At 42.2% G+C, this 22339-nt stretch overlaps 1 protein-coding gene across 4 annotated transcripts; it reads left to right on the top strand.

The window, feature by feature from the left end:
• The first annotated feature begins 342 nt into the window (after window positions 1-342).
• Window positions 343-21934, top strand: prdm11 (PR domain containing 11). 4 transcript variants are annotated; one of them, XM_014123992.2, is made up of 8 exons: window positions 343-553; window positions 2180-2295; window positions 3524-3624; window positions 6372-6631; window positions 7010-7077; window positions 7351-7538; window positions 16870-17421; window positions 18112-21934. In XM_014123992.2, exons 2-8 carry the CDS (start codon window positions 2180-2182, stop codon window positions 20268-20270), a joined length of 3444 nt encoding a protein of 1147 aa, XP_013979467.1. In that variant the 5' UTR covers window positions 343-553; the 3' UTR covers window positions 20271-21934. The 4 variants fall into 4 exon arrangements, with proteins under 4 accessions (XP_013979467.1, XP_013979466.1, XP_013979469.1 ...); XM_014123991.2 differs by having other exon boundaries at window positions 18109-21934; XM_014123994.2 differs by lacking the exon at window positions 16870-17421.
• Window positions 21935-22339: the final 405 nt, after the last annotated feature.

Below are 22339 nucleotides of genomic sequence, written 5' to 3'. Positions count from 1 at the left end.
AACTTTCATTTACATTTCAATCTCGTCTTGTGATTGTCCATTATCTGTTGGTCTGGTTTGATTGTGTACATTTTCCAATTATTTCAAACCATAGTGCCGAAACCAGTCTATTTGAGGACATAAAAATTTAGGTCAGTTTCTCCATGTACCCTGTAAAACTTGATTTACTTTTAGCTTGGAACAATTCTACAGTTTAGTTGCTGAGCATTCCGCCTCAAGGTTGTTTCTCTCACGCCCAGACAGCAGCTCCAGCAATGCGCGTTACACAAAAGGTGAGTAATTTTTCACCAGCGATACATATTTTTGTACTGCGCCTTTCATCTCTGAATTCAAGTAGCTTTCTTCCGTTTTCCATGTCATTTCCTGTAATAAAAAGATGGTGGTCGAAGCGGTTGACTCGTAGCAATTATTTCTAATAAACACTGCATTGCCCTGGACTAGTGAAATCAAAGAGTGGCGGTCCGTCAACGGCGAGGATTACAGAGGCTTGAGTTGGGGTCGGGGATAACGTGTTCATCGCAGACCGTCCGAAGCACTGCAGATTCTGTAGAAGGTGAGTGTCTTACTAGCCAATGTGGCCAATGAAAAATGGCTTCCGAAAGCGTTAGGCAAATTGCCAATTGCCTGCAGACAGGAACCGAGGAAATATCTGGGAATAGCGCAGTGCAAGACACAGCTGGAGTCTGTCACATAGCATACATGTTGCTGTGCTTTTCCTTGTTATTGTGTAGGAACAGCAAACTTTGGCGATAGGTGTAAGTTTTTAAACATTTTTTTTTAGTATCATTGTAGCCCGTTTATGTTCCGTGTCTCTCTACTCACTAAACTCGAGCCTACTGAGAGCGGCAGTCTTACCGACCAATTAGATTTCGCTGCCGAAATATTTTGTGGGGATTTGTGCCGGAAGGTGCATTACCAACAACCGTGTGGGGCGGATATGGGTTTCTTGCGGTCACTTCGAACGTTTGATGTCCAGATATCCCGGGTTGCGTTGTTCTCAGAATACAAACTTTGCATTATATGTTTACAATGTAAACATATTTGCTTGGTCTGTAATGGTTTTTGCCTTTGAATGCATCTTGCATTATGAGAAACTGTACTCATTTTTTAAATGTATACATTTCAAAGACTGGATGTTAATTACAGTTTCCCCTATTGCATTGAGTCAGAGCGGAAGAGGTGAAGCGAGAGGGTATATTTCGCGTTCAAAACAACTAACTGGGAACTCGGAAATTTCCGAGTTCCCATGATTGGAAAGTCGGAATTCTGGAAAGAGGCCCAAGTTCCCGACTTGGAATTCCGAGTTGAATGACCATTCAAAACGATTTTACCTTGTCGGACCTCGTTTTTTCCCCGAGTTCCTAGTGTCTTAAACGCTCTGAAGTCTTAAATCAGAGATTTAGACAGTTAACCCACTGTTCCCAGGCCGTCATTGTAAATAAGAATTTGTTCTTAACTGATTTACCTAGTTAAATAATAAAAAATTTCTAACATTTTCGAGTCCGAGCTCCCTGTCTAAAATCGGTCCACGAAAATGACACCACCAAGTGGGTAATTTTTGTATGGAGGTAATAAGTATCGAATTTGGTCAACACATTTTTTTTGGGTTATTGCTAATTTGCTATGTGAGGCTTGTTCTATGAGATCATCTTCATCAGCTAACGTCACTTTTTGTGGATTTTGAAGCATTTATGTAAAACAACCACAAAGCACAGCTTCATAAAGGTTATGTTAACTGACTTGTCTAGTTAAATAAATAAAGTTAAGAACAAACCCTGGACGACGCTGGGCCAATTGTGCGCCGCCCTATGGGACTCCCAAGCACGACCGGTTGTGATACAGCCTGGATTTGAACCAGGGACTGTAGTGACGCCTCTTGCGCTGAGATGCAGTGCCTTAGACCGCTCCACCACTCGGGAGCCTGAGTGATATTGACAGAGTGACCGCCACTCGGGAACTGACTGATATTATCTCAGATCAAAACGTGTAAGATTTCATAAACCTGTGTTATCACCTTATTTCTGAGTTTATTCCAAAACCCTATTAATTTTGCCCATAAGAATGGCTGAAGGAAGTGGAGGTAAATCATTTGTTTTTTTGGACTAAGCTGGTAAGCTCTGACAGTATACGGTGTATGAGGTTGTATGTAGGTCACTGTTTTTCCTTGTGTTATTTGCAGATGAATTATGTGGGACTGAATTTGCACTCAGTGGGCCCACTTCCCTCCACAATGGCAGCATCGTCTGCCTATCAAACCGAGCCATCCTCAGAAGCCGGGCCCAACAGCAGCACCAGGTAGGGTGATGCTCCTCACCAGCTTCACAGACAAACAAGCTGTCCTGACTGATTTTATATATACTGAACAAAAATATAAATGCAACAATTTCATTTATTTTACTGAGTTACAGTTCATACAGTATGAGGGAATCAGTCATTTGAAATAAATGCATTATGCCTTAATCTATGCATTTCACATGACTGGGAATACAGATATGCATCTGTTGATCACATATACCTTAATAACATTGGGCCTCAGGATCTTGTCATGGTATTTTTGTGCATTCAAATTGCCATCGATAAAATGCAATTGTGTTCGTTGTCCGTAGCTTATGCCTGCCCATACCATAACCCACCGCCACAATGGGGCACTCTGTTCACAACGTTGACATCAGCAATCCGCTCGCCCACACGACGCCATACACGTGGTCTGCGGTTGTATGGCTGGTTGGACGTACTGCCAAATTCTCTAAAATGATGTTGGGAGGTGGCTTATGGTAGAGAAATGAACAATAAATTCTCTGGCAACAGCTCTGGTGGACATTACTGCAGTCAGCACGCCAATTGCCCACTCCCTCAACTTGAGGGCAATGTGTTGTGTGACACAACTGCACATTTTAGAGTGGCCTTTTATTGTCCCCAGCACAAGGTGTAATGATCATGCTGTTTAATCAGCTTCTTCATATGCCACACCTGTCAGGTGGATGGATTATCTTGGCAAAGGATAAACGCTCACTAACAGGGATGTAAACAAATGTGTGCACAATTTGAGAGAAATAAGCTTTTTGTGCTTTTGGAAAATCTCTGGGATCTTTTATTTCAGCTCATGAAACATGGGACCAACACTTTACATGTTGCGTTTATATTTTTTCAGTGTACATTCACATCAGCATCAACAGAGTTAACTGTACATTATACTGCCCTTATACCACAGCATTGTTGAGTACTAATTTCTGATTGGCTAGGGCATTCTAGAATGGTCATTCAAACCAGATAACGGGACAGTTGGAAAAGATATTGGGACACATTGCAATCATGACCCAATATGCGCCGTTGACATGCAGACATAAACAGCAATTTCTTGTCATGTTTCTCATAAAGGTTTTGGGATTAGGCAGCAACCAAGTTGACTAGTATTCAGTTATGCAGTGTTGCATTGTTCTTTGCATGCAATGTTGAAGAGAAGCTTTTCAACCCCATGTAGTGTATCATTAAATAATAATGTACTGTATGTGTCTTACCACAGCCTAATCAAAGACGAGTGTGAGTCCGAGGAACCAAGCAAGAAACTCAAGGTTGATCACGAGCACGGTGCCAGTGAGAGCCACCAAAAAGTAGACTTCTGGTGTAAGTGTCATCATATTTTTCCAACAATTCTCACGCTGAACATTGATGTTTACTCACATCAAAAACGGATCCATAGGGTAATAATTGTAATGAGGTAAAGCCATTTGAATTCAATCACTTTTTGACAGCATCCATTTTGATTTGAATGCCCATCATTTTTTGCCCATCGTAGAAGTTCACAGAAAGTGACTTTTTGGACCTGAATGCCAAAACCTTCAAGAGATAAAGGTGCTCAAAGTTGACACATTTTGCATACCCCACCATATCATGAGACATCCATGTCTTCATCACTGGAAAAGATAAACGCTTGAGATTGTAAACTTTTAAAAGATATCAATCGAAATATCAACTTTCAAATGCTCGAATTTTGAGAGAATCTGTCGCACACCCGAAAGTGCAGGAGATAAAAAGTAACACTGAAATTAAAAGGAATCTCCTCACACTCAGGATCAATGCACCATTTTCTATTTATTTAGGCTGAGTTTTCTGGCAGCCTCATTAAATAGTACCCGCAAAACACCAGTCTCAACGTCAACAGTGAAGAGGCGACTCCGGGATGCTGGCCTTCTAGGCAGAGTTCCTCTGTCCAGTGTCTGTGTTCTTTTGCCCATCTTAATCTTTTATTTTTATTGGCCAATCTGAGATAGGGCTTTTTCTTTGCAACTCTGCCTAGAAGGCCAGCATCCCGGAGTTGCCTCTTCACTGTTGACGTTGAGACTGGTGTTTTGCGGGTACTATTTAGTGAAGCTGTCAGTTGAGGACTTGTGAGGCGTCTGTTTTTCAAACTAGACACTCTAATGTACTTGTCCTCTTGCTCAGTTGTGCACCGGGGCCTCCCACTCCTCTTTCTATTCTGGTTAGAGCCAGTTTGCGCTGTTCTGTGAAGGGAGTAGTAAACAGCGTTGTATGAGATCTTCAGTTTCTTGGCAATTTCTCGCATGGAATAGCCTTAATTTCTCAGAACAAGAATAGACTGACGAGTTTCAGAATAAAGTTATTTGTTTCTGGCCATTTTGAGCTTGTAATCGAACCCACAAATACTGATGCTCCAGATACTCAACTAGTCTAAAGAAGGCCAGTTTTATTGCTTCTTTAATCAGCACACAGTTTTCAGCTGTGATAACATAATTGCAAAATGTTTTTCTAATGATCAATTAGCCTTTTAAATTATAAACTTGGATTAGCTAATTCGTTTAATCCATTTTAGTGCCATTGGAACGCCAGAGTGATGGTTGCTGATAATGGGCCTCTGTACGCCTATGTAGATATTCCATAAAGAATCAGCTGTTTCCAGCTACAATAGTCATTTACAACGTTAACAATGTCTACACTGTATTTCTGATCAATGTGATGTTATTTTAATGGACCCCAAAAAATTCTAAGTAACCCCAAATTTAATGGACAAAACATTTGCTTTTCTTTCAAAAACAAGGACATTTCTAACTTTTGAACGTGTGTGTGTGTGTGTGTGTGTGTGTGTGTGTGTGTGTGTGTGTGTGTGTGTGTGTGTGTGTGTGTGTGTGTGTGTGTGTGTGTGTGTGTGTGTGTGTGTGTGTGCGCGCGCATTTGGAAAGTGTTCCTACCCCTTGACTTTTTCCACATTTTGTTACATTACAGCCTTATTCTAAAATGGATTAAATGACATTTTTTTCCTCATCAATCTACACACAATACCCCATAATGACAAAGAGAAAACAGGTTTTTAGAAATCTTTGCAAATGTATTAATAAATAAAAAATAAAAAACGTATTTACATAAGTATTCAGACCCTTTGCTATGAGACTCGAAATTGAGCTCAGGTGTATCCTGTTTCCATTGATCATCCTTGAGATGTTTATACAACTTGATTGGAGTCCACCTGTGGCAAATTCAGTTAATTGGAAATTATTTGGAAAGGCACACACATCTGTCTATATAAGGTCCCACAGTTGACAGTGCATGCCAGAGCAAAACCCAAGCCATGAGGTCGAAGGAATTGTCTGTAGAGCTATGAGACAGGATTGTGTCGAGGCACAGATCTGGGGAAGGGTACCAAAACATTTCTGCAGCATTGAATGTCCCCAAGAACACAGTGGTGTCCATCATTCTTAAATGGAAAAAGTTTCGAACCACCAAGACTCTTCCTAGAGCTGGCTGCCCGGCCAAACTGAGCAATAGGAGGAGAAGGCTTGGTCAGGGAGGTGACCAAGAACCCGATGATCACTCTGACAGAGCTCCAGAGTTCCTGTGTGGGGATGGGAGATCCTTCCAGAAGGACAACCATCTCTGCAGCACTTTACCAATCAGGCCTTTATGGTAGACTGGCCAGACGGAAGGCACTCCTCAGTAGAAGGCACATGACAGCCCGCTTGGAGTTCGCCAAAAGGCACCTAGAGGACTCAGACCATGGGAAACAAGATTCTCTAGTCTGATGAAACCAAGATTGAACTATTTGGCCGGAATGCCAAGCAGCAGGGACTGGGAGACAAAGATTTTCAGCTGGCAGTTAGACACCGGAAAATGTTTCTGATTGACAGAGGGGGGGTTTGCATAAGCGCTTTGTGTTTTTTTTGTGGGACTGGGAAACCGGAATGTAAAAGAGCGTTATTAATCACATCCCATGCTTTTACAATAACGGTTCTGTTCCAGAACAGGGTAGATCCTTTTTGTTCCCAGTTCTGATTCTGTGTGTTCTTTCAAATAAAAGGAATGCTGTCAAAAAGTGATTTAATTCAAATGGATTTACCCAATGTCCACTTTTTTTTCAGTCTGTGAGGAGTGCAAAGAGTATTTCTTGGAGGAATGCCCAAACCATGGTCCTCCGGTCTTTGTGCCAGACACACCAGTGGCACTGGGGGTGCCCAACCGGGCTTCCCTCACAGTGCCCTCGGGAATAGAGCTCGTCCGGGAGGAGGAGGAGGTGGATGTGTGCTGCATAGATGCGGGCATCCCCAAGGGGGCACTCTTTGGCCCGTATCAGGGGGAGTTGGTATCTAAGGACTATTCCTCAGGGTTTTTCTCTTGGATGGTGAGTCGAGCAACATCCCCACTCTCTTAGGTGCAGCATGTGGTGCAGGGACTTTTCCTGGAAGTCATCCAGTAACTTTCACAAAATAAGCATTTTAATTAACTATTAATAAATAAATATTTTATTATTTGTCAATGTTTTTAAGCATTTATAATAGCTTATTCATTTCATTAAAGTTTATTCATGAAAGTCATTATTAAAATGTTATCAGTGGTCCTAACCCAACTTTGCATGTTAGACATTTGTAGCCACATCCTTCAGTGTGATTAAGGCTTAAACATGTCTGGGATCTTATCTTTCTCCAGAGAATGTATCTCATCCTTGAGCTCTCATCTCTTCTAAAGCATCGACCACACCATTTCATCCTTACTCTCTTAGATCGTTGATGAGAACAACACATACAAATCCATTGATGGCAGTGATGAAACTAAAGCCAACTGGATGAGGTATAATTTACATGTTGATCATACATAAACCTCTCAGTTTTGAGATTAGAGTTGAACAGAAACAGAGGAACTTAATCAGCTGTGACACTTTGACATCCGTGATGAGTATTCAAGGAACGTGAGAGGACAGCATATATGAGGGTTGTAAAAATCCGGTATAATTGAATTGGTTGACTGTATGTACATTGCTTAAAACATGTTGTATGCTGCAACCTATGTTGTATCAATGCCTTATGCAACTAAATGATATTTATGGGTTTTTGTTGCCACCAGGTATATACGTAATTCGTCGGATGAGAATGAGAGGAACATGACAGCCTTCCAGCATGGAGAACATATATATTTCCGTGTGTGTCGGCAGTTGTCGGCAGGAGAGAAGCTCCGTGTGTGGTACAGCGATGACTACATGAGGCGGCTACACAGTGTCTCGCAGGACAGTATTGGCCACAACCTGGACACAGGTGAGACGTCCCCCTGAAATGTATTTCAATTTGCTTCTCATATTGCTGCTCAAAATGACTGACTTTGAAAGAAATATCCGTCAGTAGTAAAACTAGTGTTATTTGTGTTCCATTGACTTCTTTTGGAGCGATTATGACGGCCAGTGTGGATCGGGGGAGATTTCGAATTCAAACAACACTGCACAATATTTTTGTACTTTTTCATTTCTTTTTGAATCTTGGATGGACGCAAAACCTGTCTCGGTCAGTACAATGATTTAATCCGATGCTAAATTCATAAGCCATTGAATAAGGTTTTCTTAAACTACAAAACATGAAATGTTTGTCACAAATTTCCTTGAATAAACTCAATTTAATTCAAAGCTCAAATGAAGGACAGTTATTATCCATGCTCCTTGAGCATCCTGGGATGATATAACTTCACCACGCGATGGTGCGATTGACTCCTTCATGCTGACCAAACCGTCTCCGTGTGCATCTGCATGCGCCATCGTATGCATGTTGACTTTGTCTATCCCCACCAGACTCTTTCATGACACGCAGGTTAAAATACCTGAACCAACTGTACATTTGGGGACAGGTCAAAACACACATGAAACATTAATGGAAATTTAGCTAGCTTGCTGTTGCTTGCTAATTTGTCCTGGGAGATGAACATCGGGCTGTTATTTTACCTGAAATTCAAATGGTCCTTTTTTAACAATCTTTTGTTGAATTGTGGCCCATTTTGACTCACACAAAATTGTGTGTTCTCTACTCTGACAATTAATCCACAGATAAAAAGGGGAAACCTAGTTAGTTTTCTTTGATTAATCTCTTCTCGTTCATCTGGCTTCTTCTGTGGATTTTATATGGCGGTTGGCAACAAAGGTGCATTACCACCACCAACTTTCTATCACCAACGTGTGTATTATGGTCTTTCTATTAATGAAGGGGCCAATGTGTGACATCAGGGTCAACATTTCAAAATGATTAGATATACATTTTAAATATGATTTTCTTGCAGCTTCACAGGTGTAGTTACAGGAATAAACGTCTAGGTGGGCACAATGAGACCATAAATCTACGTAGCAACAACAAAACATCTACATGTCATTCAAAATGTCCCAAGAAACATGGACACCGCGTGTTTCTTCGTCATGCCTTGTTGCCAGTTCTTTTTGTGCTTTAGTCAACGTCTCTATCATTTATAACCATGCTAAACATTCCTGAAGAATGAAAAAGATAAACAACAGCATTTCTATGTTATAATAATTGATATAATATAATAAAACATATTTTGTTGGCAAAACCCATTATAGACAATAGAAATAACCAATAATTAAATTGCTATAATTAGTAAACTCTTCAGGCATTATGTGTGTGAGTCTGTGTCTGAAAACTAGCCATCAAATTCTTGCTTCCTCTGGCCTTGTTTCTTCCACTCCTTGCCTTTCCTTGAAAGTGCATTGTAGCCTGAGGGGAGGAACCTTCACTCTTCTCCCACAATGTGCTTTGAGAGGAAGGTGGGGAATGGGGGAAACAAAGAGGAGAATCTCAATTGAGATTCACCCAAGGACAGTGGAAGCAAGTATTTGACTGCTATTAAAGCCCCCATTAAGTCTTTGTCATTTTATTTAATAATCACTGTATGTCTAATAAATCACTGTTTATTTAATGAAAATAACTTAAGTATTTTTTTATCATTTATTTTCCTGAGCTTCCTTCTGCTCTTGAAATGCCCAGTCTGATCGTATAGGCGTTAGGAAACAAATGTGAAGATTTTTACATACATAGCCCATCCCCTTACCCAGATGAACAGTCATTGGTCTATTATAATTAGTTCACATTGTGATGTCATGATGTGGGCCAAAAGTTCCATCCCACCTGAACAGGCTGAAATTCCAGGCATTTTTTTCAAACAGCTCTTACACAAAAAGAGCATTATCATAATTTTCACAATCTCAGAGGGTTATTTCAACCTCATAGTAGGGCCAGGACTATACCAGTTTCGCGATACTCGTTAGCATCGTGGCAAGGAAACAAAATACTTAGTGGATTTAACTTCTTTAGGAAAACAGCCTTAATGTTGGAAACATGTTGTCATTCAGTCACACATTTATTTTCCAAGCTATAGCACACTATTTTACATACTTTGGTCCTTTAAAAACCTGCTGTGTTTGGTCTGCTTCGTGTTTTCATTTTTGCCATGGAAAAAAATATTGAGATACTGATATCATCCTGGCCTTATCGCTTAGCGTGTGTGTGTGTGTGTGGAAATATCATTTAAAAAAAAACCTACATCAAGTTTTTTTTAACTGCACTGTCCCTTCAACATTTTTAGACAGTGCCAGGCTGACTGACTGCGCTGCCATAATACCCATATCCTGTCTAGAAGTGGTAGGCCCCTACTGTCCATAGTCTAGACACTTGTGAAGATCTGAGAGGGCTTGATGGGTGGTAACATAGTGAGAGCTCCTCCTTACCCTCTGAAAGGGTTGGTGGAATTTTGGCTGTATTGCTTACACCTGTCCAGATCTCCACAAGGGTCTAGGGGTAGGGGATTGCTTCTGGCAGGACCCCACAACCCTCTGGTGGACCTACTGCATTGGTTGGATGTTTCATTCCATTGCTATACACACATGGATTTGCACAGGTGTAAACTGGACACACCCTTGGCACCCTATCAGGCTGATCAGACAGTTCTGGGTAGTTGAAGACCTGATGTAAACAGTGAAAGGATATATTTACATGTCTACTATTCACACCTTTGTTTCAGTCCAGCTATTTAGACTAACTATAGCCAGGGGCATATCTCTAGTAGCAGTCGACCGATTAATCGACATGGCCGATTTAATTAGGGCTGATTTCAAGTTTTCATAACAATCGGTAATCTGCATTTTTGGATGCCGATTACATTGCCATCCACGAGGAGACTGCGTGGCAGGCTGACTACCTGTTACGCGAGTGCAGCAAGGAGCCAAGGTAAATTGCTAGCTAGCATTAAACTTATCTTAATAAAAAACAATCAATCTTAACATAATCACTAGTTAACTACACATGGTTGACCATATTACTAGTTTAACTAGCTTGTCCTAGATTGCATATAATCAATCCGGTGCCTGTTAATTTATCATGGAATCACAGCCTACTTCTAAAAAAAAAATGTTAGCAGGCAATATTAACTAGGGAAATTGTGTCACTTCTCTTACGTTCAGTGCAAGCAGAGTCAGTGTATATGCAGCAGTTTGGGCCGCCTGGCTCGTTGCAAACTGTGTGAAGACCATTTCTTCCTAACAAAGACCCTAATTAATTTGCCAGAATTTTACATAATTATGACATAACATTGAAGGTTGTGCAATGTAACAGCAATATTTAGACTTAGGGTTGCCACCCGTTCAATAAAATACAGAACTGTTCCATATTTCACTGAACGAATAAACTTTTTGTTTTCGGATTTGACCATATTAATGACATACGGCTTGTATTTCTGTGTGTTTATTATAATTAAGTCTATGATCTGATATTTGATAGAGCAGTCTGACTGAGCGGTGGTAGGCAGCAGCAGGCTTGTAAGCATTCATTCAAACACTTTCCTGCTTTTGCCAGCAGCTCTTAGCAATGCTTGAGACACAGCGCTGTTTATGACTTCAAGCCTATCAACTCCCGAGATTAGGCTGGCAATACTATAGTGCCTATAAGAACATCCAATAGTCAAAGGTATATGAAATACAAATGGTATAGAGAGAAATAGTCCTATAATTCCTATAATAACTACAACCTAAAACATCTTAGCTGGGAATATTGAAGACTCGTGTTAAAAGGAACCACCAGCTTTCATATGTTCTCATGTTCTGAGCAAGGAACTTAAACGTTAGCTTTTTTACATGGCACATATTGCACTTTTACTTTCTTCTCCAACACTGTTTTTGCATTATTTAATCCAAATTGAACGTGTTTCATAATTTTTTTGAGACTAAATGTATTATATTAAGTTAAAATAAGTGTTCATTGTTCATTCAGTATTGTTGTAATTGTCATTATTATAAAAATCGGCCGATTAATCGGTATCGGCTTTTTTTGGTCCTCCAATGATCAGTATCGGCGTTGAAAAATCATAATCGGTCGACCTCTAATCTCTAGTCTAGCAATAGATACTGTTGTTTTTGCTGTATTGCATCATTGAATAAGATTATCAATGGTTCGGAAGCTAGTCATATACACTACATATATGAAAAAGTATGTGGACCCCCCTTCAAATTAGTCGATTCGTCTATTTCAACCACACCCGTTGCTGACCGGTGTGTAAAATCGAGCATACAGCCCTGCAATCTCCATAGACAAACATTGGCAGTAGAATGGCCTTAATGAAGAGCTCAGTGACTTTCAGCATAGCACCATCCTAGGAGGCCACCTTTCCAACAAGTCAGTTCATCAAATTTCTACCCTGCTAGAGCTGCCCTGGTCGACTGTAAGTCAAATCAAATCAAATTGTATTGGTCACATACACGTGTTTAGCAGTTGTTATTGCGGGTGTAGCGAAATGCTTGTGTTTGTAGCTCCAACAGTGCAGTAGTATCAAACAAGTAATATCTAACAATTTCACAACAATACACACATATCTAAGTAAGGGAATGGAATTAAGAATATATAAATATATGGACGAGCAATGTCAGAGCGGCATAGACTAAGATACTGTAGAATAGAATACAATACAGTATACAGTTCAAGTCGGAAGTTTACATACACTTAGGTTGGAGTTATTAAAACTAGTTTTTCAACCACTCCACAAATTTCTTGTTAACAAACTATAGTTTTGGCAAGTCGGTTAGGACATCTACTTTGTGCATGACACAAGTAATTTTTCCAAAGATTGTTTACAGACAGACTATTTCACTTACTGTATCACAATTCCAGTGGGTCAGAAGTTGACTGTGCCTTTAAACAACGATGTCATGGCTTTAAAAGCTTCTGATAGGCTAATTTACATAATTTGAGTCAATTGGAGGTGTACCTTCAAACTTAGTGCCTCTTTGCTTGACATCATGGGAAAATCAAAAGAAATCAGCCAAGACCTACCACATTCATCTGTACAAACAATAGTACGCAAGTATAAGCACCATGGGACCACGCAGCCGTCATACCGCTCAGGAAGAAGACGCGTTCTGTCTCCTAGAGATGAACGTACTTTGGTGCGAAAAGTGCTAATCAATCCCAGAACAACAGCAAAGGACCTTGTGAAGATGCTGGAGGAAACGGGTACAAAAGTTTCTATATCGACAGTAAAACGTCCCCTATATTGACATAACCTGAAAGGCCGCTCAGCAAGGAAGAAGCCACTGCTCCAAAACCGCCATAAAAAAGCCAGACTACGGTTTGCAACTGCACATGGGGACAAAGATCGTACTTTTTGGAGAAATATCCTTTGGTTTGATGAAACATAAATAGAACTGTTTGGCCATAATGACCATTGTTATGTTTGGAGGAAAAAGGGGGATGCTTGCAAGCTGAAGAACACCATCCCAACCGTGAAGCACGGGGGTGACAGCATCATGTTGTGGGGGTGCTTTGCTACAGGAGGGACTGGTGAACTTCACAAAATAGATGGCATCATGAGGAAGGACAATTATGTGGATATATTGAAGCAACATCTCAAGACATCAGTCAGGAAGTTAAAGCTTGGTCGCAAATGTGTCTTCCAAATGAACAATGCATACTTCCAAAGCAAAATGGCTTAAGGACAACAAAGTCAAGGTATTGGAGCGGCCATCACAAAGCCCTGACCTCAACACTATAGAAAATTTGTGGGCATTACTGAAAAAGGAGGTCTACAAACCTGACTCAGTTACACCAGCTCTGTCAGGAGGAGTGGGCCAAAATTAAGCCAACTTATTGTGGGAAGCTTGTGGAAGGCTACCCGAAACGTTTGACCCAAGTTAAAACAATTTAAAGGCAATGCTACCAAATACTAATTGAGTGTATGTAAACTTTTGACCCACTGGGAATGTGATGAAAGAAATAAAAGCTGAAATAAATCATTCTCTCTGCTATTATTCTGACATTTCACATTCTTAAAATAGAGTGGTGACTGTAAAACAGGGAATTTTTACAATGATTAAATGTCAGGAATTGTGAAAAACTAAGTTTAAATGTATTTGGCTAAGGTGTATGCAAACTTCCGACTTCAACTGTATATGAGATGAGGAATGCAAAATATGTAAACATTATTAAAGTGACTAGTGTTCCATTTATTAAAGTGGCCAGTGATTTAAAGTCTATGTATATAGGCAGCAGCCTCCAATGTGCTAGTGATGGCTATTTGACATTCTGATGGCTTTGAGATAGAAGCTGTTTTTCAGTCTCTCGGTCCCATCTTTGATGCACCTGTACTGACCTCGCCTTCTGGAAGATAGCCGGGTGAACAGGCTGTGGCTCGGGTGGTTATTGTCCTTGATGATCTTTTTGGCCTTCCTGTGATATTGGGTGCTGTAGGTGTCCCGGAGGGCAGGTAGTTTGCCCCTGGTGATGCATTGGGCAGACCACACCACCCTCTAGAGAGCCCTGCGGTTGCAGGCGGTGCATTTTCCGTACCAGGCGGTGATACAGCCCGACAGGATGCTCTCAATTATGCATCTGTAAAAGTTTTTGAGGGTTTTAGGTGCCAAACCAAATTTCTTAAGTGGTGTTATTGTGAAGTGGAAACGTCTAGGCGCCACAACGGCTCAGCTGCGAAGTGGTAGGCCACAGAAGCTCACAGAACGGGACCGCCGAGTGCTGAAGCTCGTAAAAAGCATCTGTCCTCTTTTGCAACACTCAATACCAAGTTCCAAACTGCCTCTGGAAGCAATGTCAGCACAAGAACTGTTCGTCGGGAGCTTCATGAAATGGGTTTCCATGTCCGAGCAGCCGAACACAAGCCTAAGATCACCATGCGCAATGCCAAGCGTCAGCTGGAGTGGTGTAAAGCTCGCCGCCATTAGACTCTGGAGCAGTAGAAATGCGTTCTCTGGAGTGATGAATCACGCTTCAGCATCTGGCAGACGGACAATCTGGGTTTGGCGGATGCCAGCAGAACGCCTCCTGCCCGAATGCATAGTGCCAACTGTAAAGTTTGGTGGAGGAGGAATAATTGTCTGGGGCTGTTTTTCATAGTTCGGGCTAGGCCCCTTAGTTACAGTGAAGGGTCAGCTTAACGCTACAGCATACAATGACACTAGACGATTCTGTGCTTCCAACTTTGTGGCAGCAGTTTGGGGAAGGCTCTTTCCTGTTTCAGCATGACAATGCCCCCGTGCACAAAGCGAGGTCCATACAGAAATGGTTTGTAGAGATCGGTGTGGATGAACTTGACTTACCTGCACAGAGCCCTGACCTCAACCCCATCAAACACCTTTGGGATGAATTGGAACGCCGACTGCAAGCCAGGCCTAATCGCCCAACATCACTGCCCGACCTCACTAATGCTCTTGAGGCTGAATGGAAGCAAGTCCCCACAGCAATGTTCCAACATCTAGTGGATAGCCTTCCCAGAAGAGTGGAGGCTGTTATAGTAGCAAAGGGGGGACCAACTCCATATTAATGGCCATGATTTTGGAATGTGTGCCGAGCAGGTGTCCACATACATTTGGTCATGTAGTGTATCAGTCAGCTAACCATTTACAGGAATCACAGTTCATTAATAAGTCATTACACACTAAATCATAATCAGAAATTGAGAAATGAAATAATTTTCGTACTTTGGCTGTTCAATTGTGTGCCGTTTTACACCAGTTCTTTATCACTTGACTGTCATTCAGGAAATCCTTTCCTGAATTAGCTGTTGCACGATAATTTCCCCACATAACTAAACAGCTCACCCAACAACATCAAATGCTCACCCAACTACTATTATGCTTAATTATTGAAGAACCCCATTAATGACAGTATACATTTTGGTTTGATTCATCTTGTTAAAGTTACTCTTTCTGTTAGAAGCATTTGATTTTGCAATCCATACATTATTTTGGATATGTGTGCCATTGAAAACTGTTACGAGGTTACAGTGCATTTCCAAGATCGCCATACAAAAGAGTCCGACAGCAATATCCAGGAATTTTACAGGATCAAATTCAGTGTGTAATTCAATTGTTAAATGCTTAGTATATGATATAATGACAAACAGCAATATCATAAATGTAAGGAAAGAAAGGTAGTGTTTTATGTCACATGATTTCTACCAAATCTGTGAAGACTCCAAGCATGAGAAAGGGTTTAAACATAGGTTTATTATTAATGACTTTGTAATAGCTCCAAACAGTTGTCCTCTACAAGAAATGCGCACTTGTACCCGTTTTTATAGAAAGACCTATATGCTCGTAGACAACCAAAGAGTAGATGGGAGAGACAGGACTTGCAGCGCGGTCAAGCGTCTAAAATAGAACCAAGTTCTATTTTAGCGCCTAGCTACGCAGACACCTGTTGACGCGCGAGAGCAGCTTGGATGAAATGATTGAACAACATGTATGTGTTCTTTTATTTTGCAACGCTCGCGCGCACTATGTGGCTGGTTTGGTCAGCATGCTAGACTCTTACATCCAGGGCTCAAATTGAGGGGGTGTGCCCTACATCCATGACAATATGTGAACAATCACCACTGGTTTCCGTCTGTACTCCAACAACCTGTATTTTAAAAGAATGGATTAGAGCAGGTAAAAAAAAAAATCACCAATGAGTCAACACTATTTCCATTGGGAAAAGCGTCTGCTATTTGACAAAACAGGTCTCTGATAATCTGGCATTGGGGATTAGGTCTACTCTAGCCAGTTGGTGCACCGTTGACCCACTTATGCTACATGAGTAGCTACATCCTACATCCAGATCCAAGCCTATGGTCTTAGTATTTTAATCAGATTATGGAAATTTGCCTGGGAAGGCAAAAACGTGGCAAAATCATATGGTGTATGTCTGATAAAATGAAAAGCGACGTCATCGGGATCATTTCAGTTGACATTTTATTCATATCTCCTTTGACCTTCGGCATTTCAAAACAATCTCTATAGGGCTGAAACTTCCATTCTGTTGTTTAAACCGTTGCCATTTTTAACCAGCAACAATACTCTCCAAGAGGAAAAACGTTCCGGATCGTTTACCTGCATAGGTTCTGCAGGTAAGCAAAGTAGGTTCTCGTTTTCTTATGCTGTTACGTTTATTTATAGGATAGAGAATTAGTCATTGTCTTTGTCTGAGGTTACTTTTCTTTTCATTCTGCTTGGTATTTTGTATGTTATCACATCCATGGTCATAGTACTAGTAGATGGCAATATTATACACCGGTGTACTTCTACACAGCTAACTCTGCACTGTTGTGTTCCAGGCCTGTTGACTGTTGGGAAATCCGAGGCCCAGGAGGAGACCAAAGGACCTGTGCTCAGGTCAGCTCTGCATGGCAGATGCAGCCTCAGCAAGCACACCAGCGAGGAGGGGGACGGCCAACCACAGGCCAAGAAGAAAAAGATCGACCTCATCTTTAAAGATGTCCTGGAAGCCTCTCTGGAGGCCTCCAAGAGCCAGGAAAACCCTCTGAACAGCACCTTCTCCATGAGGCGGACCAGAGCTCAGCGCGTCACGCTCACTTCCCAGAGTGGGGAGTCCTATCTGGCCCAGGAGGAATGCAAAGTGGCTGGTCTGGTTCTCCACCCATCAGAGCACCTGGAGGGGGGCTTTAATGTTCGGTGTCTGAAGATGGAGGATTCTGAAGACGACCCTGGTCAGATTCATGAGGAGCCTTCTACCTCGTTCTGCCCCAACTGTGTGAAGCTGAAGAGGAGGATTCGGGAGCTGGAGGCAGAGGTGATTCGTCTGAGGGGAGGAGACCAGGTGGAGGTACCACCCCACCCTGAGCTGGCACCAATAGATGAGCTCCAAGGTAGGTCACAGAGAGAAACCGAGCAGTGTGTCAAGGGTTATTTGGTGAGATTATTCCTCTGCTTTGTAGCACAGAATTTCAGATGTGACATTTTCTTCACATTTAATATTCACCTTCAATTAAGATTTGACTTCCCCATATGACAATCTTCATCATCAGTAGAAAAGCATGTTTTATTATTTTGGTTAGACTAAAACTGGATAAAAAACCCAAATAGTTCAATTAACATTGAATTACCACACAACAGGGTTTATGAGAAACTAAGTGTGTGAAATATGTGAGTGATTTCCTGCTTTTGATTTTGCGGTGGTGAATGTTTGTTTTTTGTATATTCCATTGGATTTCAAATAAAAATCTGTTTGCACGTTTTGTCTTTTTACTTTGTCTCAAATTAAAATCACATTAAATTAATTAAAAACTGATGTGTTCATTTCCGTGGTTAGTATTACCATGCATCATTGGTATTTTATAGTTTTAAAACAAATTATTCCTTTCTAGACACATTTTGGAAGTGTTTGATATTCTGTGGATTTGGTATAATATTAATCTGATCAAATTCCCTTAATAGGATGAAAAGCTTCATTCTTTTCCTTAGGTGGCGAATGAAAAGACATTACAGATACAGTAGAGATAGCATTGCTGAGGTTGTCTTTTGATGATATTAATGTTATATCCTATTCTTTTCAGCAGCTGAGGCCATGACCCCTATTCCCGTGGTGCTTGATGAGGATGATCAGGATGTGGACTCTGCAGATGAGTCCATCACTGCTGACCTCATGGTGGCTGCTGATGACTCCTCCAAGCTGTTGGCTGGGCCTGGCCGACGGATACGCCGCTTCAAGCAGGAATGGCTCAAGAAGTTCTGGTTCCTGCGCTACTCGCCAACCCTCAATGAGATGTGGTGTCATGTCTGCCGCCAGTACACCGTCCAGTCCTCACGCACCTCCGCCTTCATCATCGGCTCCAAGCAGTTCAAGATCCACACTATCAAGCTGCACAGCCAAAGCAACCTGCACAAAAAGTGCCTGCAGCTATACAAGCTTCGGATGCACCCGGAGAAGACAGAGGAGATGTGTCGTAACATGATGCTGCTGTTCAATGCTGCTTACCACCTGGCACTGGAGGGGCGACCCTTCTCAGACCTGCGAGCGCTGGCTGAGTTGCTCAAGAAGTGCGAGCTCAAGGTGGTTGACCAGTATATGAACGAAGGTGACTGCCAGATCCTCATCCACCATATCGCCAGGGCGCTTAAGGAAGACCTGGCGGAGAGGATACGCCTGTCGCCCTTCCTCAGTGTCATCATGGACGGGCAAAACGATGACTTGCTGTCAGACACCGTTGCCGTCTATGTGCAGTTCACCACCAGCGAAGGACCCCCTGCCACAGAGTTCCTCTCTCTACAGAGGCTAAGCGTTGGCAGTGTGGATGGCTACCTCCAGGCCATTGATCGGGCCTTTGCTGTGCTTGGTCTGAAGCTTCAGGACATGCTGGTGGCCGGTCTGGGGGTCGATGGCTCCAACATCTCCTCCAGTTTGAGAGCAAATCTGTACATTGCGGTACGGAAGAAGCTCCCCTGGATCCTCTGCTTGCCGGTCATGATCCATCGTCCTCACCTGGAGGTGCTGGATGCCATCAGTGGGAAGGAGCTGTCCTGCCTGGAGGACCTTGAAAACAACCTGAAGCAGCTGCTGAGCTTCTACCGGTACTCCCCTCGCATGATGGCTGAGCTCAGGTCTACCGCCCCCACGCTGTCTGAGGAGACAGAGTTCCTGGGAGATATACGAGCCGTCAGCTGGATTATAGGAGAGCCAAACGTCCTGAATGCCCTTATCAAAGATTACCTGGAGGTGGTGGCGCACCTCAAGGATATCAGCGGCCAAACGCAGAGGGCAGATGCAGCTGCCATCGCATTGACCCTGCTTCAATTCCTCATGGATTATCAGTCTGTCAAGCTAATATACTTTCTCTTGGATGTCATCGCTGTTCTTTCGCGCCTGGCCTTCATCTTTCAGGGGGACTACCTGCTGGTGTCTCAGGTAGACGCCAAGATCGAAGAGGCCATCCATGAGATCGGTCAGCTGGTGGACTGCCCTGGGGAGTATCTGCAGGAGTTTGAGGAGAACTTCCGCGAAAGCTTCAACGGCGTAGACCTGAATAACTTGCGCGTCGCCGAATCCAAGTTCCAATCCATCCGCGAAAAGATCTGCCAGAAGAGCCAGGGAATCTTGTCCCAGCGACTCGACATGCACAGCCGCACGGTGGTCAAGGCGTGCCGTGTGCTTGACCTCACCACCTGGCCACGCAACAGGGATGACCTACGAGCCTTCGGGGAGGAAGAGATCCTGCTAATTTTTGACCACCTTGAAGCGATCCCCTCGGCTGTCCGAGAGACGTCGCGGGACAGAACTGACGCTCGGGGCAGCCTGCTGGTGGAGTGGAGGGACCTCAAAGCCGACTACTACAGCATGAATGGCTTCAAGGAGGTGGTCAGTCAAATCTCCAGGCACAAGCAGCGCTTCCCTCTGCTTAACCGCATACTCCAAGTTGTCAGGGTCTTGCCCACTTCCACCACCTGCTGTGACAAGGGCCGGGGGTCCCTGCAGAAAGTGCGCAAGAACAACCGCTCAAGGCTGACGCTGGACCAGATGAATGACCTACTGACCCTTGCAGTCAACGGGCCGCCAATAGCAAACTTCGATGGCAAGCGACCATTGGACAGCTGGTTTGAGGAGAAGTCTGGCAACAGCTATTCACTCTCAGCCGAAATGCTGAATAGAATGTCGGCTAATGAACAAAAGTATGTTCTGCACAGCATGGATGTGAACACAGAGTTCTATCCTGATATTTGACTGATGAGAGCCAGGGCTTTACTTCACTTTATTCCAAAAGCCATCCCGGGGGGAGGGGTGATCTGGGCTATAATGTGATTGGCCATACAAGTGTGCAATGGCCCTGCTGCTAAAATGGCCTGATCAGCATCACTTTAGAAAATGGAAACCTAGCTAGTAGAATCTGTTGAGCACACATTTATGTCAAGCTCAGGAGGCAAAGTTGGTCTTAAAAGGCAAGACAGCAAACCTGACTTAGTGAAAACAATCAGTTTGTATGAGTGTTGAATTTAAGTATGTGTAACATATAGCACTTATTTAGAGCATGTGCTGATCACTGCTATCAACTCTGTTAGAAATGGCCATTATCATTTAGTGGGGCTTTTAAAATCTGCAGTCAACACCATTTTTTGGAAAATGCCATAGGTTAATAGCTCAAGTATATGTTTTTTGTAACAATGCAAATTATTTCTCTTTCAAACAAGTCTTTGATTTCTATACATTTACGGTTTATTTTAAAAGTAGTAAATGTTTGGTTCAAATGACATTTATATGAGATTGTGCCATAACAGCATATTGCAAGGTGATAAGTCTTGATAAAGTGAAAGTTCACAAATAACCAAGGTGCTATGCCACACATCGTCACAAGAGATTATATGGTTTGTTAATGTGTTTTTTTTGTACAGGTATATACTGCTGTGGTGATTGATATTTCTTTTGTGGCTTTTATAGGTCTTAAAAGATTCCATCGGGGGAATGTATTCTTTTTTTAATTGCCTAAACAAATGTAGGTCTATTATTCATTATGAAGCAGGTAGTTTGGATGCTGATTGGATGAAAGGCGTGGTATATTAGACATTATAAACTGTGTGGTTCGAGCCCTGAATGCTGATTGGGTGACAGCCGTGGTATATCAGACCGTATACCACGGGTATGACAAAACATGTATTTTTACTGTTCTAATTACGTTGGTAGCCAGTTTATAATAGCAATAAGGCACCTCGGGGGTTTGTGGTATCTCGCCAATATACCACGGCTAAGGTCTGTGTCCAGGCACTCCTCGTTGCGTCGTGCATAAGAACAGAACTTAGCCGTGGTATATTGGCCATATAGCACACCCCATCGGGCCTTATTGCTTAAATATACCACGGGTATGATGCAAAATTACTTGTTTACTGTTCTAATTATGTTGGTAACAAGTTTATAATAGTATTAAGGCACCTTGGGTATGTGGTATATTGACCATACACCACACCTCTGGCCTTATTGCTTAATATTAAAGTATCATATTCATTTTGCAAGGTGAAGCTTATATAGCCATAAATTAGCCAAAAGTTTTCAATATATTGTTTATACTTTAAATTTCTTGCAGCATTTATTCTTGCATTTATTCTTAAGTATTTGTTTAGTAATACTTCTGCCAAATCATGTATGCAAGACAGGGTGCATTCGAAAAGTATTCAGACCCCTTGACTTTTTCCACATTTTACCTTATTCTAACATTGATGAAACAACAATTTAATCCATCTACACACAATACCCCATAATGACAAAGCAAAAACGTATTATTATTTTTTTTTTGCAAATGTATTAAAAATAAGAAACTGAAATATTACATTTACATAAGTATTCAGACCCTTTACTTAGTACTTTGTTGAAGCACCTTTGCCAGTGATTACAGCCTCAATTCTTCTTGGGTATGACACTACAAGCTTGGCACACCTGTGTTTGGGGAGTTTTTCCCATTCTTCTCTGCAGATAATTTCAAGCTTTGTCAGGTTGGATGGGGAGCGTCGCTGTATAGCTGTTTTCAGTCCTCTCCAGAGATGTTCGGTCAGGTTGAAGTACGGGCTCTGGCTGGGACAATCAAGGACATTCAGAGACTTGTCCCGAAGCCACTCCTGCGTTGTCTTGGCTGTATGCTTAGGGTTGTTGTCCTGTTGGAAAGTGAACCTTCACCCCAGTCTGAGGTCCTGAACGCTCTGGAGCTGGTTTTTGTCGAGTATCTTTCTGTACTTCGCTCCGTTATTCTTTCCCTCGATCCTGACTAGTCTCCCAGTTCCTGCTGCTGAAAAACATCCCCACAGCAT

Source organism: Salmo salar, chromosome ssa10, assembly GCF_905237065.1.
Source record: "Salmo salar chromosome ssa10, Ssal_v3.1, whole genome shotgun sequence".
NCBI lineage: Eukaryota > Metazoa > Chordata > Actinopteri > Salmoniformes > Salmonidae > Salmo > Salmo salar.
Note: the sequence above shows the minus strand (reverse complement) of the source record. Positions and strands in the feature narration are given on the sequence as shown.